Below are 15,980 nucleotides of genomic sequence, written 5' to 3' on the forward strand. Positions count from 1 at the left end.
AGGTTCCGGACCGTGGACCGTCTCTGGAGGTTCCGGACCGTGGACCGTCTCTGGAGGCTCCGGACTGTGGAACTTTTGTTGGAAGTTCCGGACTGTGGAACTGTTGTTGGAAGTTCCGGACTGTGGAACTGTTGTTGGAAGTTCCGGACTGTGGAACTGTCGTCGGAAGCTATGGACTGGGGAGGCGCCCTGGAAGCCTGATGTGTGGGGTCAGTACAGGTGGCACCGTGCTGGTGACAGGCACCTCAGGGCGAGTACGGAGAGGAGGCACAGGACGTACTGGACTGTGTAGGCGCACTGGAGGTCTGGAGCGTAGAGCTGGCACAACCCGTCCTGGACAGATACCCACTTTAGCACAACAAGTGCGAGAAGCTGGCACAGAACGCACCGGACTGTGAATGCGCACTGGGGATACAGCGCGAGGAGCCGGCGCAGGATATCCTGGACCAAGGAGGCGCACTGGAGACCAGGCGTGCTGAGCCGGCACAACCCATCCTGGACAGATACACACTTTAGCACGACAAGTGCGAGGAGCTGGCACAGAACGCACCGGCTGTGAATGCGCATAACATGGTGCATGACCGATCACACACTCCCCACGGAGAGTACTGGGAGTTGGCTCTAGTTCACTCCCCTCAACTTTCGCTGCCCACTCCTCGCCCAATCTGTCCCAATATTCCTCCTCGTTCTCTGACTCACCCCTCGGTGTCGCTGACCACTCAACCCCCAAAAAAACATTTTTCGGGCTGTCTTTTTGGCTTGCGTCGTGGTCGCGAACCCTGGCGTCATCGCTGTCCTTCCCTCGCTGCTTCCGCCTGCTTCTATGGCAGGCTTCTGTCTCCTGACATAATCTCGTCCCACATCCAGGATGTTCTCCATTCCTGGCTTTCCTCCTGTGCATGCTGCTTGGTCCGTTGTTGGTGGGATCTTCTGTAACGCTCGTCGAAATGGGTAGACCAAGGCGCAGCGGGATTTGGGTTCATCAAAATGTATTTAAATGTCAACCAGCAACAAAACAATAAAGAGAAACAAGCAAACAAACCTTGTAGGGCTCAAAAGCAACAATACAAAAACAAGATCCCACAAGTGGGAAAAGGCTGCCTAAATATGATCCCCTATCAGAGGCAAAGATAGACAGCTGCCTCTGATTGGGAACCATACCAGGCCAACATAGAAATACAAAAACTAGACTAGACATAGAAATAATAAACTGGAACATCCAGCAGTCACGCCCTGACCTACTCCACCATAGAAAATAAAGGCTTTCTATGGTCAGGACGTGACACTACCTCAGTTGAATGCACTACCTGTAATTCGCTCTGCATACGAGCATCTCCTAAATGACCAACATTTTTATTTAAATGTAAAAATGAACAACTGCAAAGCACACTAGCTATTACTATTGGCCTTGTTTTGGGGGCGGAGGTCATTAGAATAATACTCGGCATGTTTTACGTGTATGTTTTACCATTTACATTTTGTCATTTAACAGACACTTAACAAATAAAATGTGTCACATATGCCGAATACTACCTTACCGTGAAATGCTTACTTACAAGCCCTTAATCAACAATGCAGTTCAAGTAATAGAGTTAAGAAAATATATACAAAATAAACTAAAGTGAAAATAATATGTAGTCCAAAAATCCAAAAGTAACACAAGAAAATTACATAACAATAACGAGGCTATATACAGGGGGTACCGGCACCGAGTCAATGTGCGGGGGTACATGTTAGTCTATATAGACTATAGAAATGACCAGCTCTCGAGAGTATCTTGTTAGAAAATACATAAAGTTACTTGGAATACATATTTCAAATACATTTAACAGAAATACTGCCCATCGCTGCCTACAGAAAAGGCTGCAAAATGAATATGTTGCATTTACGGCCTCTGTACTGTGGTATTGTATAGAGGCAGTAAATATACAGGTATAGGAAAGGAGGTGGTGGTGTGTTTTCTCTGTATTCCCTGTCCTGTCCTTGGGGCAGATTAGCAGCCCCAGCCCCTATCTTGGCAGACCCCCGGCTTCACACCATATTAAGCAGGATTTATCACCCGGGGCGGCAGCTGTTGACGGCTCAGTGATATGCTATTTCACAGACATACTACCCCACTGGTGGATGTAATAATGTTATTTCTGTCTTATCTCCACAAGATGAACTGTGCCCCCATCCACGCCCACCTCCTCTCCATCTGCACTCTCACACACACACCTTCACGTAGGTAGATTACATCCAGGTTTTTTCTTCTCCCTTTCATGATTATTATTCCACATCAGAGATTGCCTTTGGATCCCCAGCTGTTTCAGTTGAGTGGCCGCCACAGCTAATGGTGGGATAATGAAGGAGAACAATAACTTGAATTGATTGTTATCTGAAGGTGGGAATGACCTCGGGAAGGCGGGCGGCGTGGTGATTGGGTGTTATTGATATACTTATCACTTCCACTACCCCCTACCACATCAGATAAAGGTATGCGGAAATGGAAGAATTGAATTAAGGACCATTTTTGAGAGGGTCTCATGTCCCATGTCCCATGGTGTTGTTCAACGGAAATTCAGATTGATAATTGAGGCTAACAGGTTATCACTGTAACATTTCACCAAAGGATAATGTATTACCTTGTTAAGCAGTCCATATACCATTACATTTTCTATACCATCCTCTGGTCGCGCTAGGAATGTAGTGCAGGGTACCTGAATGCGTTTTGTATAGTATAAATGGTTTGGCCTCTCCCTCTAAATTTGTTATCCATATCTCTGGCATTCAAATGCCTCCCCATGCAAATTGTTCACTTCCAGAAGGATCCCTGCAGCATCCCTGGCAAAGTTAAATTTAATTGAGGTGGACGGGGATGTTAATTCTAAGGATCTGTTTCATTTAAAGTTATAATGTTCATTATTTTTCCCTTCACCCTTGTCTAGTTTTTTTGTGATTACGTGTTGGTATTTGGGGTTTTGTTAGGATCCCCATTAGGTGTTGTGAAAGCAGCAGCTACTCTTCCTGGGGTCAACATGTGTCCTGTTTAAGAAAATTGGTGGACATGCGCTTACAATGTTTTTGTTATTTGTCCAATGCTGTTAATCTGCCTATTGATTGAACATATATTTTAAACAATTATCAAAAAAATGCAAATAAAATTGGCATCAGGTGTTCCCATGACAACATTGAAACACATTTGGTATAGGCAGTTGCACCAACAGTAGATCCTCTGTTTGAGGAAAACATGTATTTTACCTTTCTATTACAGTTTGAATCTACTGTAACTTAATTTAGTTTGTACAATTGATTTGTTTGTACTGCTTGTAGTGGTAATTCAGTGTTCTTCCTTTCGCTGTGTGAGCACAATAATGTTGCCCTTGGCTTTAAATCAAATCAAATCAAATTTTATTTGCCACACACATGGTTAGCAGATGTTAATGCGAGTGTAGCGAAATGCTTGTGCTTCTAGTTCTGACAATGCAGTAACAACCAACGAGTAATCTAACCTAACAATTCTACAACTACTACCTTATACACACAAGTGTAAAGGGATAAAGAATATGTACATAAAGATATATGAATGAGTGATGGTACAGAACGGCATAGGCATAGTTTAAAGTGGCTAGTGATACATGTATTACATAAAGATAACAAGATGCAGTACAGGATATAGAGTACAGTATATACATATACATGTGAGATGAGTAATGTAGAGTATGTAAACATTATATTAAGTGGCATTGTTTAAAGTGGCTAGTGATACATTTTTCCATCAATTTCCATCAATTTCCATTATTAAAGTGGAGTTGAGTCAGTATGTTGGCAGCAGCCACTCAATGTTAGTGGTGGCTGTTTAACAGTCTGATGGCCTTGAGATAGAAGCTGTTTTTCAGTCTCACGGTCCCTGCTTTGATGCACCTGTACTGACCTCGCCTTCTGGATGATAGCGGGGTGAACAGGCAGTGGCTCGGGTGGTTGTTGTCCTTGATGATCTTTATGGCCTTCCTGTGACATCGGGTGGTGTAGGTGTGCTGGAAGACAGGTAGTTTGCCCCCGATGATGCATTGTGCAGACCTCACTACCCTCTGGAGAGCCTTACGGTTGTGGGCGGAGCAGTTGCCATACCAGGCGGTGATACAGCCCGACCGATGTTCTTGATTGTGCATCTGTAGAAGTTTGTGAGTGCTTTTGGTGACAAGCCAAATTTCTTCAGCCTCCTGAGGTTGAAGAGGCGCTGCTGCGCCTTCTTCACAACGCTGTCTGTGTGGGTGGACCAATTCAGTTTGTCCGTGATGTGTACGCCGAGGAACTTAAAACGTACTACCCTCTCCACTACTGTCCCGTCGATGTGGATAGGGGGGTGCTCCCTCTGCTGTGTCCTGAAGTCCACAATCATCTCCTTTGTTAAGTTGACGTTGAGTGTGAGGTTATTTTCCTGACACCACACTCTGAGGGCCCTCACCTCCTCCCTGTAGGCCGTCTCGTCGTTGTTGTTAATCAAGCCTACCACTGTAGTGTCGTCCGCAAACTTGATGATTGAGTTGGAGGCGTGCATGGCCACGCAGTAGTGGGTGAACAGGGAGTACAGGAGAGGGCTCAGAACACACCCTTGTGGGGCCCCAGTGTTGAGGATCAGCGGGGTGGAGATGTTGTTACCTACCCTCACCACCTGGGGGCGGCCTGTCAGGAAGTCCAGTACCCAGTTGCACAGGACGGGGTCGAGACCCAGGGTCTCGAGCTTGATGACGAGTTTGGAGGGTACTATGGTGTTAAATGCTGAGTTGTAGTCGATTAACAGCATTCTCACATAGGTGTTCCTCTTGTCCAGTTGGGTTAGGGCAGTGTGGTTGCGATTGCGTCGTCTGTGGACCTACTGGAGCGGTAAGCAAATTGGAGTGGGTCTAGGGTGTCAGGTAGGGTGGAGGTGATATGGTCCTTGATAAGTCTCTCAAAGCACTTCATGATGACGGAAGTGAGTGCTATGGGGCGGTAGTCGTTTAGCTCCGTTACCTTTGCTTTCTATGGTACAGGAACAATGGTGGCCCTCTTGAAGCATGTGGGAACAGCAGACTGAGATAAGGATTGATTGAATATGTCCGTAAACACACCACATACAACTTATTTATGTGCAAAGGTGACTCCTTTTTTCCCTGATGCTGTACGTGCCTTTTTGCATACTTTAGTTTTTGTTTGTTATAAGCTATATTCTGCTCAATTATCATTTTCCCCTGGACCTATATATGCAACTCTCTCTTTCTCCCTATCCCCCTCTCTCTCTGAGGGCCAATTGGGATGTCATGATATGCAAATGATAGTGCGAATGCCCTAGTTTCTTATAAATAGACATGTGTATGATCAAGAATAAAAACAGGTCTACTTCAAAAGGAGAAGGCTCTTTGTAGAGCTAAAATGTTCTGTTTCATAATCACAGATCTAATTATTAATTTGGCGTGTTATATTCAGGCATTTTTATTTTCCTGTAGTCTTTGTGGTTGTGGTTACCCTTGCTGTGTGTTGTTTAACCTCTGAGTGTGCTAATGTACAGGAATGGGGTTTAATAACACCTGAACACACACTCTTTCCCAAAATGTGGTATTGTGGAGGGCTGCAATCTCCAGTGTTGAGCAGGTGTCTCTCTCACACACACAGACACATGCACACACACACGCACACGTACGCACACACACATACATACCATTCACTTTGTTTCATCAAAGAGTATGGTTTGATAAGGTCGAGAGAGCCTTGCCGCAACCCATCGTGAAATCTAAGCGCAGGCATTGGTTGGTTCCCTCCAGTGGGCTGTGAATTATAACAACCCGAGATCAGATGGTATACAGCAGTGTGCTGACCATTAGAGCGTTCCTGCTTCATAAGCTCAATGATCAATGGTCTTTCATAACATGTCCCCTCTCCATCCCTGTGCTGCAAATCCTACATGTTCTCCAATGTTTATCACTTTCCTCTCCTTCTCACTCTCTCTCACTACTCTCCGTCTCTCTCTCTCTCTCTTGCTCACTCACTCACTAACTCTCTTTGTCTCTATCTCTTTCTCTCTCTCCCCTCTGTCTCTATCTGTGTCCCTGTCTGTCCACAGGCTTTTTTTTTTCATTAGTTTGATAGATTCGGCGATAGTTAACCATCCCTCTTTCTCTCCTCTCCCCACAGCTCTCATTGTGAGAAGCCGGCAGTGGTGTGAGATGACGCCTTGCTTGGATGACGAGGGCTGTGACCTCTTAGTAAACCACTCGGGATGGACCTGCACACAGCCAGGGGGCCGGGTGAAGACCACCACGGTAAGACAAGACTGCCAAGCCTCGTGACCACAATCTGTCACAGTTAAAGTGACCAGAGTTCGTTGTCATAATACCTGTCCAGAGACCTGTCTTAACACCTGTCCAGAGACCTGTCATAAGACGTGTCCAGAGACCTGTCATAAGACGTGTCCAGAGACCTGTCATAAGACGTGTCCAGAGACCTGTCATAAGACGTGTCCAGAGACCTGTCATAAGACGTGTCCAGAGACCTGTCATAAGACCTGTCCAGAGACCTGTCTTAAGACCTGTTCAGAGACCTGTCATAAGACCTGTCCAGAGACCTGTCATAAGACCTGTCCAGAGACCTGTCATAAGACCTGTCCAGAGACCTGTCATAAGACCTGTCCAGAGACGTGTCATAAGACCTGTCCAGAGACCTGTCATAAGACTTGTCCAGAGACCTGTCTTAAGACCTGTCCAGAGACCTTTCTTAAGACCTGTCCAGAGACCTGTCATAAGACCTGTCCAGAGACCTGTCATAAGACCTGTCCAGAGACCTGTCATAAGACCTGTCCAGAGACCTGTCATAAGACCTGTCCAGAGACCTGTCATAAGACCTGTCCAGAGACCTGTCATACGACCTGTCCAGAGACCTGTCATAAGACCTGTCCAGAGACCTGTCTTAAGACCTGTCTTAAGACCTGTCCAGAGGCCTGCCTTAACACTTGTCCAGAGGCCTGCCTTAACACCTGTCCAGAGGCCTGCCTTAACACCTGTCCAGAGGCCTGCCTTAACACCTGTCTACTAGTCATTTTCAGGATAACTCAATTGAATGAGTCTTTGTCACCTATGTCTATGTGGTCAGTGACTGATGTGATTAGTTTTTTGTATGGCTGCACCATGTAGCTATTTCAATGTGTTACAGTGTGTTTTTTGTGTGTCTTTATGTGACAACAGAAAGGAAACCAAAGCTTAAGTGTGCTGATTAAATAATTCTCACTCATGCACACTTAATGCCACTCCCTGAATGGTACTTCTGTCGCTCTCTTGTCAGGGCATCCATTTCAGCGATGATCAAGGAGCTCCATTTCAATAGGGTCATTCTGCTACATTCATGTGCATCCCCCATCATTGGCATGTTGTCTGATGTTCATAAATGGGGCAGAAAGGTTGTTCATTTATATCTACGCCATAAAGCGTTTACAGAACACATGCACTGCAGCTCATCAACCTAATAGCTTATTGTTAGCATTCATACAAAATAAGGCATTAACTAAAAGCTTATGATTTACAAATGTGTCATTGCATTAAGGTTGCGTACTTCTCTCCATTATCAATAGCAGCTAACATACACATCCTGCTAACATACACATCCTGCTAACATACAGATCCTATAGAGGTCTTCTGACTATCATAAACACCTGTGATAGTCTTCTACATCGCAAAGAATCAGGTAGAATTCTCTGAATTTCCCTCCAGAAGTGTCTTGATGTCTGAGGGGTAGTCATGCATGCTCAGGCTTTCTGTGCCATGGTTGGCGGCCTGAGACAGGAGGCTGGTGGGCTGTCAGTCTAGGTACTGAATAATGAAACCTGTCAACCCAAGCATCGCTTTGAAAGTCCAGCATTTTATGTGCAGAAACCCTCTGTTCAGGCGCCATTGCTTTCAATGGGGCTTGTTTTAAAGATAGACAGGGGCCGAGGGAGCTACTAACCCTGTAAATTCTGTCTAAAATAACAGGTGTCTCTTGGTGGACCGTTAGAGCCATCTCCTGTATTGCGGTGGCAGACTCCATTTTGTGCCAATTGTGTCCGATGCTAAGGGATTCTGCTCTGTAACCATAAAAGCTTTAGTAGGGATAAGAAAACAAGCCTTTTTTTCCCTAACTTAACAACACAGACCTCCAAAGTTAAGCCCTGCCGTGGCTGACTACACAGAAACTAATGAATTCAGATGTTGTTATAGAATACATTTGACTCAATTATGTTGAACTCCTTTGCCCCAGACTAAAAAGTAAAAACTATTGTACAAGTCACAGTAACCAGTGACATTTTCATCCGAGGGCATTGTCTACAGATGGTCTCAAAACTATGGATTGTGCTTGAGTGCATTTTTACATGTTATAATCACATGCAGGACATTAACACATCACATTACATAATGTTTGCAATATGTTTAGGCATGTTACCACATGTATTGGATTATGTATTTATATTTTATACAGTACTAAGTAGTACACAATGACCCAGAGGCATTACTGATTTCTAATTCATGAAATAAGGAGTGGTTATGGCAAACTGTTTTCTCCATACTTAAAACTTGAGCATTTTGACTTTGTTCGATATCATTGAGATACGCCATTGTTCTCTAAGTCTGGTCATGGAGAGCCACTGGATGTGCAGGCTTCCGATTCTGTCCCATGGTAACACCTGATAATCAATGACCTGGTGAACAGCTAATTAGTAGAATCGGGAGTGCTAGGTTAGGGTTGGAATGAAAGCCTCCTGTAGGGAACAGCTCTACCGGACCCTGAGGTCTAACATATAGCTTAGTACATGATTGCCAAATATGTGCAGCTTAATGTGTATAAAAGTCACTCTGTTTATAAAGATGAATATTACAGCCTCAGTATATTTTTACAGCATGCTAATGTAATGTATATAAAATTCATTTTACAGTGTGAAAGTTATAATATTAGACTCATTAAACTGATCTTCTTAGAATGTCCAAACATTCTCATATAGGCCGCCCTTAAGCACATCTTCATATTCTTCAATTCAATTTCCATATTTATTTTATGGATCCATCTTTTACTTTACCTAAGACTAACAAGCATGAATTCGACTTTCTTGTTGTATCTCTGTCTCTTGGCTTTTTTGTATCCCCTGATTTAATGTTCCTGACAGCATGGCAATATATTATGTCATTCAGTGGATGCTGAATCATGCGCAGACTTAGTATCATGTTCAAACCAAATTCCTTGTGCTTGTACCTGGATATTGTGTTATGGGCATCTAAAATGGTGCAATGTAATTGGACAAATTTAACAATGGGAGAGTCTGTTCCTCCCTGCATGAAACTATTACTGAGAGAGAGTGAAAGGGATTCAGAAAGAAAGAAGAAAAGAGGCAGAGAGAGTGAAGAGAGAGGAAGTAGAGAGGAAGTTGATAGTCACCAGCCAAATCAACTCACGATACCTGGTTCTTTTCTGACAGTATAATAGGCTATCAATGGCAGAGGAATGAGCCTTTTTGCTATATAAATGCATGGATAATTTGAACACCAACATTACAGCATGTTTAACATAATATTCCCATCTTATAAGCTTCAAGCTGGTAAGAGAAATGGAAGCCCATTTTCCAAGTAGCAGAATGATTTAGAGGCAGTGGATGTTCTTCACGTATCTGTGTAGCCTATGCTTCAGTCTTTTGTCATTCATTGTCATGCCAGGCAGTTGAGGCTCGCTGTCATCGTCTGTCTAGACTTTTTTTGAGCATTAAGGGCGAGGAGTAGAGTAGGCCTTATCCTGATTCAATAAATACCTTCAGCCACACAATCTAATCACAGACATTGTTGACACAGGCAGGTATGCAGCTAGCAAGCCCAATTCAAATGAAACTGGCCTTACTGCACATACTCTAGTCTTGACCTGAATTAACACATTTGTGTTGACATGTTTAGATATTGTCCATGAGATGTAATGTCACAAAATCAAGTTTCAAGGGTAAAGTACCTTACTATACATGTTATACAGCTATACATGTTGTGCTAGCTACAATTATGTTAGCTAGCGCTATGCAGTTGCTAGAACAACTATTTTTTTCTTACCCTTATTTTACCAATAATTTTACTGAGAACACATTCTCATTTACAGCATCAACGTGGTGGAATAGTTACATGGGAGTGGATGGGGGGTGAATGAGCCAATTGTAATTGGAAGCTGGGGATGATTAGGGGACCGTGATGGTATGAGGGCCAGATTGGGAATTTAGCCAGGACACCGGGGTTAACACCCCTACTCTTAGGATAAGTGCCTTGGGATTTTTAGTGACCACAGAGAGTCAGGACACCCATTTTATAGTCCCACCCGAAAGACAGCACCCTACACAGGGCAATGTCCCCAATCATAACCAGCGACCCTGCCCAAAATATCTTTGCATATGACGATCAGCTAAAGCATTGGACCAGAAGGTTTGGCTCAACAAAGAATAAGGCAGAGCTGATACAGGCTAACGCACGAACATGCTCGTTTTTTGTTGCTTTGAGATATTTGCCAATTGCTTGCCTGTTTAACTCAATCAAATCTCATCTTGTTTTGCTCTCAAAACAAATTCCTTTTATTAATTTTTTTACCAAAACTGAGTTATGTGCAAACGCATGAAACACAGCCCCTTTTGTTTTCCAATTAATTTTAGCAGGCCTATTTATCGCAAAAAAATGATGACAGATAACAACATCCATTTTATTAAAACCCAAAAAGCGGTTATTGCCATCCGTATTCACATTCACACTCAATTTCTAGATGCAGTGAAAGTTCTTAATTATATGATAAAGCTCATCGGTTATTACCTCTCTCTTTACTGTGTGGCAGACTAAAAATGAACATTCTGTGGTACATCATCATTAACACTGAGGAATGAGATTACTGTAATCAGTCATATTTGGCAGCTGGCATGGACATGGACAATGTGAAGAGATAGAGACAAGGAAGTTATGGTTCATTTTCATGTACTGTCAGGACCACAACTCTTTCCCTATGTATGCAACACATTTTTAATAAAGACTATTGACATGAACAATATTAGAGTGTGTGTGCATGTGCGTGTGCGTGCCCAGCTCTTCTGATTGGGGGAATGCATGAGTGGACAGTACAGAGATCTATAAGAAGACAGATAGACTGGGCTGTGGTGGGGCTGATTCTCTTTCCCTAATTGATCCCATTGGGCAGCCAGGCTTTACCAGGACCAATCAAATCACAGTTCGAACACAATCACCATGGAGGGGACAGCTGTTCGTCTGAACACAGTGCAGAATGACTCAAGGTTGTAGGATCTGCCTACCCTTCACCAATCCTAACATTAAGCATTATGGAGGTGAAATGCTATATAGGCTGGTCATAGGTCAGAACATAAGAGGCAGCGATAACCTCATCTCAGCATTTTCCCAATGTCAACACTATTTTCCCTATCTAACTGCGGGAAACAACAACTTTATTCCTCAGAATTACTTCCAATGTGTTAAAACCTGTGTCGCTCATTGAATTTCTGTTGACTAATCATATTTGGTCTTGAGCATATGGTTCACCTTTCATCTTTATTGTCTGTATCAACATTGCTGTATCCTTATGCATTTAGGATTTATCCCTGTGTTCCACTGGTTGTGCCGTCATTGCCTCATGCTTCCAGACATCACTATGCTTTGTCCTGTACTAGCTATGCTACATTGCCATGAGTATTTATACATTGGGCAATCAAAAATCTAATCATTTTTCTATCAAAACAAATAACTGGGAATTCCTGGAGACACAATATAGGTGTAGCACTGCAATAGAGAATGTTTCAATTGCTACACAGTTAAGTTTTTTTTGTTCACACAAAAAACGTTATTATATTGACATTTTGAACCCGAGTAGACATTTTCACAGCTCAAAAAAGTGTTTTATCTAACCAAAGAAAATGTAGCATCACTCTTCATTTAGTATAAGACCATGCTTTATCCCTATGCATACACTTAAAAAAAGGGGTTCCAAATTGGTTCTGCGGCTGTCCATAGGAGAACCCTTTTTGGTTCCAGGTAGAACTCTTTTAGAATATTCTACATAGAACCCAAGGGAGTTCTTCAAAGGGTTCTTCTATGGGGACAGCCAAAGAACCATTTAAGCTTCTAGATAGCACCTTTTTTGTATGACCCAAAAATGCAAGAAACGCTCCCTGTGATTTCAGGCCCTATGACGACACACACACAAAGACACAACGCCTTGCCAGCCAGCCAGACAGGAGAGAAACAACAAACTGCAGATCCTGGCAGGCTAGAGCGACACAGCAAGGTACAGATGAATTCTGTTTCCCCTAAATGTCATATGCATGATTACTCCTTTGTGATGGCAAATGACACACTTGTTTTCTCTTCCGTAATGATGTTGGGCAAGATGACGCCGACAGACATGGCAGATCTGCTTCTAACTCCTAAGCACAAGCATTTTGCTACACCCGCAATAACATCTGCTAAATATGTGTGTGTGACCAATACAATTTGATTTGATTTGAACAACATCCGATGAAATGTTGACATTAATGACATTAATGATATCTGTAATGAAAGATACATTTAAATTTGATCCCTGTTTAATTAGCTTGAGTCAATAATACAGGGGAGATTCAATTGGCAGTGGGCCAAAATAAAAGTCTAGAACCCAGGTTCATTGGCCTTACCGTACTGTTTTGCCTCTGCTTTGGAATTCCTATTACAGATGTCCAAGACAGTTACAAGACGGTTATGAATTATTCAATGCATACTCGCCCCAAAGGTGCACTTGTTCAAAGGCTTCACCTGGAATTGACTACGACACTGCCCTTTAAGGGACACAAATATTTTTCCTGCCCATATTGTCTTCCGTTGTTAATTTTTAGAGAAAGCTTTGAGTGCTATCCCGAAATATGAATATACTGTCTGCCTTTGTCGTGCCATCTTTCTATTTCCACTGTAGTCTAATTTGGATTCAAGCAGGCAAATGAATCTATGGCTAAAGAAAACCAACCATGGTATATTTAAGCAAAAAGGCTGAGGGGTGTGGTATATGGCCTATTCAGAACTAAGGGCTGTTCTTAGCCACGATGCAACAGTGTCTGGATACAGCCCTTAGCCGTGGTGTCTTATTGCTATTATAAACTTGGTACCAATGTAATTAGAGCAGTAAAATACATTTTTTTGTCATACCCATGCTATACAGTCTGATATTCCATGGCTGTCAGCCAATCAGCATTCAGGGCTCGAACCACCCAGTTTATAATTGTTTGTAGTCTGCTTGTGGTTTCTGTCAGGTAATATTTACTTGTGAGGTCATTTTTGATAATGTGTGTCTCCTGATTTTATTGTCCAATTGGGGAAATAATGTTTCTAACATCATGCACAGATTAAAGGGCATTAAATATGCAGGACAATGAGAATGACTTACAACTACAGTACACAGTCAACACAAAATACACAGTCAATATAGTGTTGAAGGATATACGTGAGTTAATTTGATATCAGGGTTGGTAACGCGTGGTTGAGATGCAAGGGGAGGCTTGAAGTGTCAGTCATCAATATAGCAAGAATGACCTCTATACTGTGCCCTCTATTGCAATGAGGTAGGAAACATGACGCCTGCATGACATTGTATTGTCAGTATGGGGGCAGTGACTTATGCAGGGCACTAAGGCATACTTCAGTTAAATTGCTTTGTGAATGCGCAGGGAAGACATTTTGCTTCACTTTGTCATTTCATCTATGATGTTGTCATGATTTTTAGCATAACCAAATGGCTAGAGGGCAGTGTGGAGCCCCACACTATATTTTGTACATTAAGGGCTGTGTCAAGTCGCAGTGAATTCGAAACAACTCTGATTACATTTCAAATCTATCTGTGTATGGAGAAGATCTGTCACACTCTTTAACCCCTGTACTGTTGGGTCATCGAAAGTGATGGTATTCAATTGAATGAAGGCTCAGTCAGACAGTGAGGTCACGCCACTGTATTCGTCACCTCATTTACATCTTGTGCGTGTCTAATCTCAACTTGAGCAACATCTTGGCATCATTAGAGCGAGTTCATTAACTGAAATGAACGTGATACAGTCGGAGAATAAAGAACATTCTGTGCAATTTTATCTATAGAACACAAGACATGGATATGTAAAAAAGTATTGTTAATCTTTAAAAGTGTTTGCGACAGAAAGGGGGGGGGGGGGGGGGGAAGGGGGAGCAAAATGGGGGGGGGGGGTAATCTGCAGCTCAAAACATTCAGACTCCTGATGTCAAACCCCAATGTTTTCTGAATTACACATAACATGCTGCACTGAGTCCCCTGAAGTGATGGGCTTGCCATTTTATCGGCGGTGGCCGTCACCATAAATACATTGCTTACACAAGCAGAAGGGCTCTCAGAGCCAGATGTCGCATGTCGTCCTGCATCCTCTTCTCCCCTGACGGCTGTTGTGTTCCTATCGATTCCCAGGTCTCCTGATGATGGCGGGGACAGACGCTCCCGAGCGAGAGAGAGGGGATGGTGTGTGAGCTGCTTCCCATAGTCCATCGTCACCGCCTGTGTGGAGCATACGTCGTCTTATCATCAGCTGTCCGTCTATTGTTCTGTGCAGCAGCGTGAAGCCACGTAGAACCTACGTTGCCAAAGGCCCGGACTCCAAATAAAGGAGTTGGAGCTTAACATGGAACATATGGACTCTGCAATGCTCTATTATTCCTTGGGAGACAGAACTTATTTTTCAGTTGAGTTTGGAGAATTCTGATGTGTGTCGTCATGAACTTCTGGATCTGACCCAACCTAGACTTTGGAGACACGGGACAAAATGTTTATTTTGGAGTTTATGCTTGGCAACTCCTCTGTAGTGATTTTACAGACCAAAGAAAAAGATAGCCGACTGCTCCATATTTTGGAGACACAGTGGACTTCGGGATGAAGGGTTTAGAGACTTTTCCAAGTTGATGAAACATGCAATCCCATATTCCCTCTCACCATATTACAGACTCTAGACATACCCACAAATGTACACATGGTGATAAAAGTGATGTGTTGTGCAGAGTAAATGTGTACAAATGAATGACGAATACTGAATGGAAAAAGTCAAGGGACGTTGTGTAATTCGTCAATGATGTTTCTCTTGGACTACTAAACTGTACTTGTATACTCACTGCTCTATTTTGAACATACATTAAATCAGATATACATTTTCAATTGCTATATTTGGACAATTTGCAGTCAGCATGACTGGTTATAGTGAAAGAAACAAATCATTTCTCACCAGTAAAGAATAGGAGGAAAATAGTAAATACATCATATCTGTTTGGGGTAAAGAAACATTAAATGTATTTTCAAAAGCCTAAAGTTATATATTTAACAGTTTTATATGTTGTATCTTTGTAGAAAACCTTATTTAACACTGAAAATGTGGTCACATTGTGTATCCACAGTTTATGATTGGCAATGAGCTATGTCCTTAACCTACTGGTCTCTTGTTCATTTGAACAAGTTTTTCATCATAAAAAGTCAATTATTTAACATGAATTGAAGAAAGAACAGAATTAAAGCATTCAGATCATAGTACAGAGCCCATTTCTGAAAGGTTATATATTCTACGTGTTCTAAGTGTTCTACTTTTATAGCCCCTCTCCAATAACCTTTGTGGAAATGTTGCACAATTTGGGGTTTTACTTTTCAAACTACTTAAACTACATTCAATGACCAAGCTACTGCCATTTTCAATGGAAGGGGGAGACATTTAGTGAGTTACTCATTGGCGACTACAGTTTGCGACCTAAGCTCAGAAAGTGACGAGGCTACTTTTGAAATAGCTAATGGGGGAGAGAAGCTCTCGCGCTAGCGAACTTTGACACTGCTGGTTAGGCTACCACCAACATGCTGTTTTGCATGCTGTTCAGAGGAAACACACTAGGATTATTTCAGCAACATGGTACGGAAGGTCGCGAGCAGTATGAACGTCCTGTTAGTAGTTCAACCCT

General features: G+C 42.7%; 1 protein-coding gene across 4 annotated transcripts in view; it reads left to right on the plus strand.

The window, feature by feature from the left end:
* LOC110521323 (chemokine-like protein TAFA-5) overlaps positions 1-15,561 on the plus strand; it is a 113,054-nt gene extending 97,493 nt beyond the window's left edge. For 2 of the 4 annotated variants that reach the window (XR_005040867.1, XR_005040868.1), the window contains exons 3-5: positions 6,154-6,281; positions 12,185-12,288; positions 14,458-15,561. Coding sequence is in view for 2 of the 4 variants with exons in the window: in XM_036968676.1 (XP_036824571.1) it covers positions 6,154-6,281; positions 14,458-14,466 (137 nt within the window). In the remaining 2 variants the exon portion in view is untranslated. The remainder of the gene's footprint in view (positions 1-6,153; positions 6,282-12,184; positions 12,289-14,457) is intronic. The other 2 variants (XM_036968676.1, XM_036968677.1) reach the window with 1 other exon arrangement.
* Positions 15,562-15,980: the final 419 nt, after the last annotated feature.

The sequence above is a fragment of the Oncorhynchus mykiss genome, chromosome 30, assembly GCF_013265735.2.
Source record: "Oncorhynchus mykiss isolate Arlee chromosome 30, USDA_OmykA_1.1, whole genome shotgun sequence".
Classification (NCBI taxonomy): domain Eukaryota; kingdom Metazoa; phylum Chordata; class Actinopteri; order Salmoniformes; family Salmonidae; genus Oncorhynchus; species Oncorhynchus mykiss.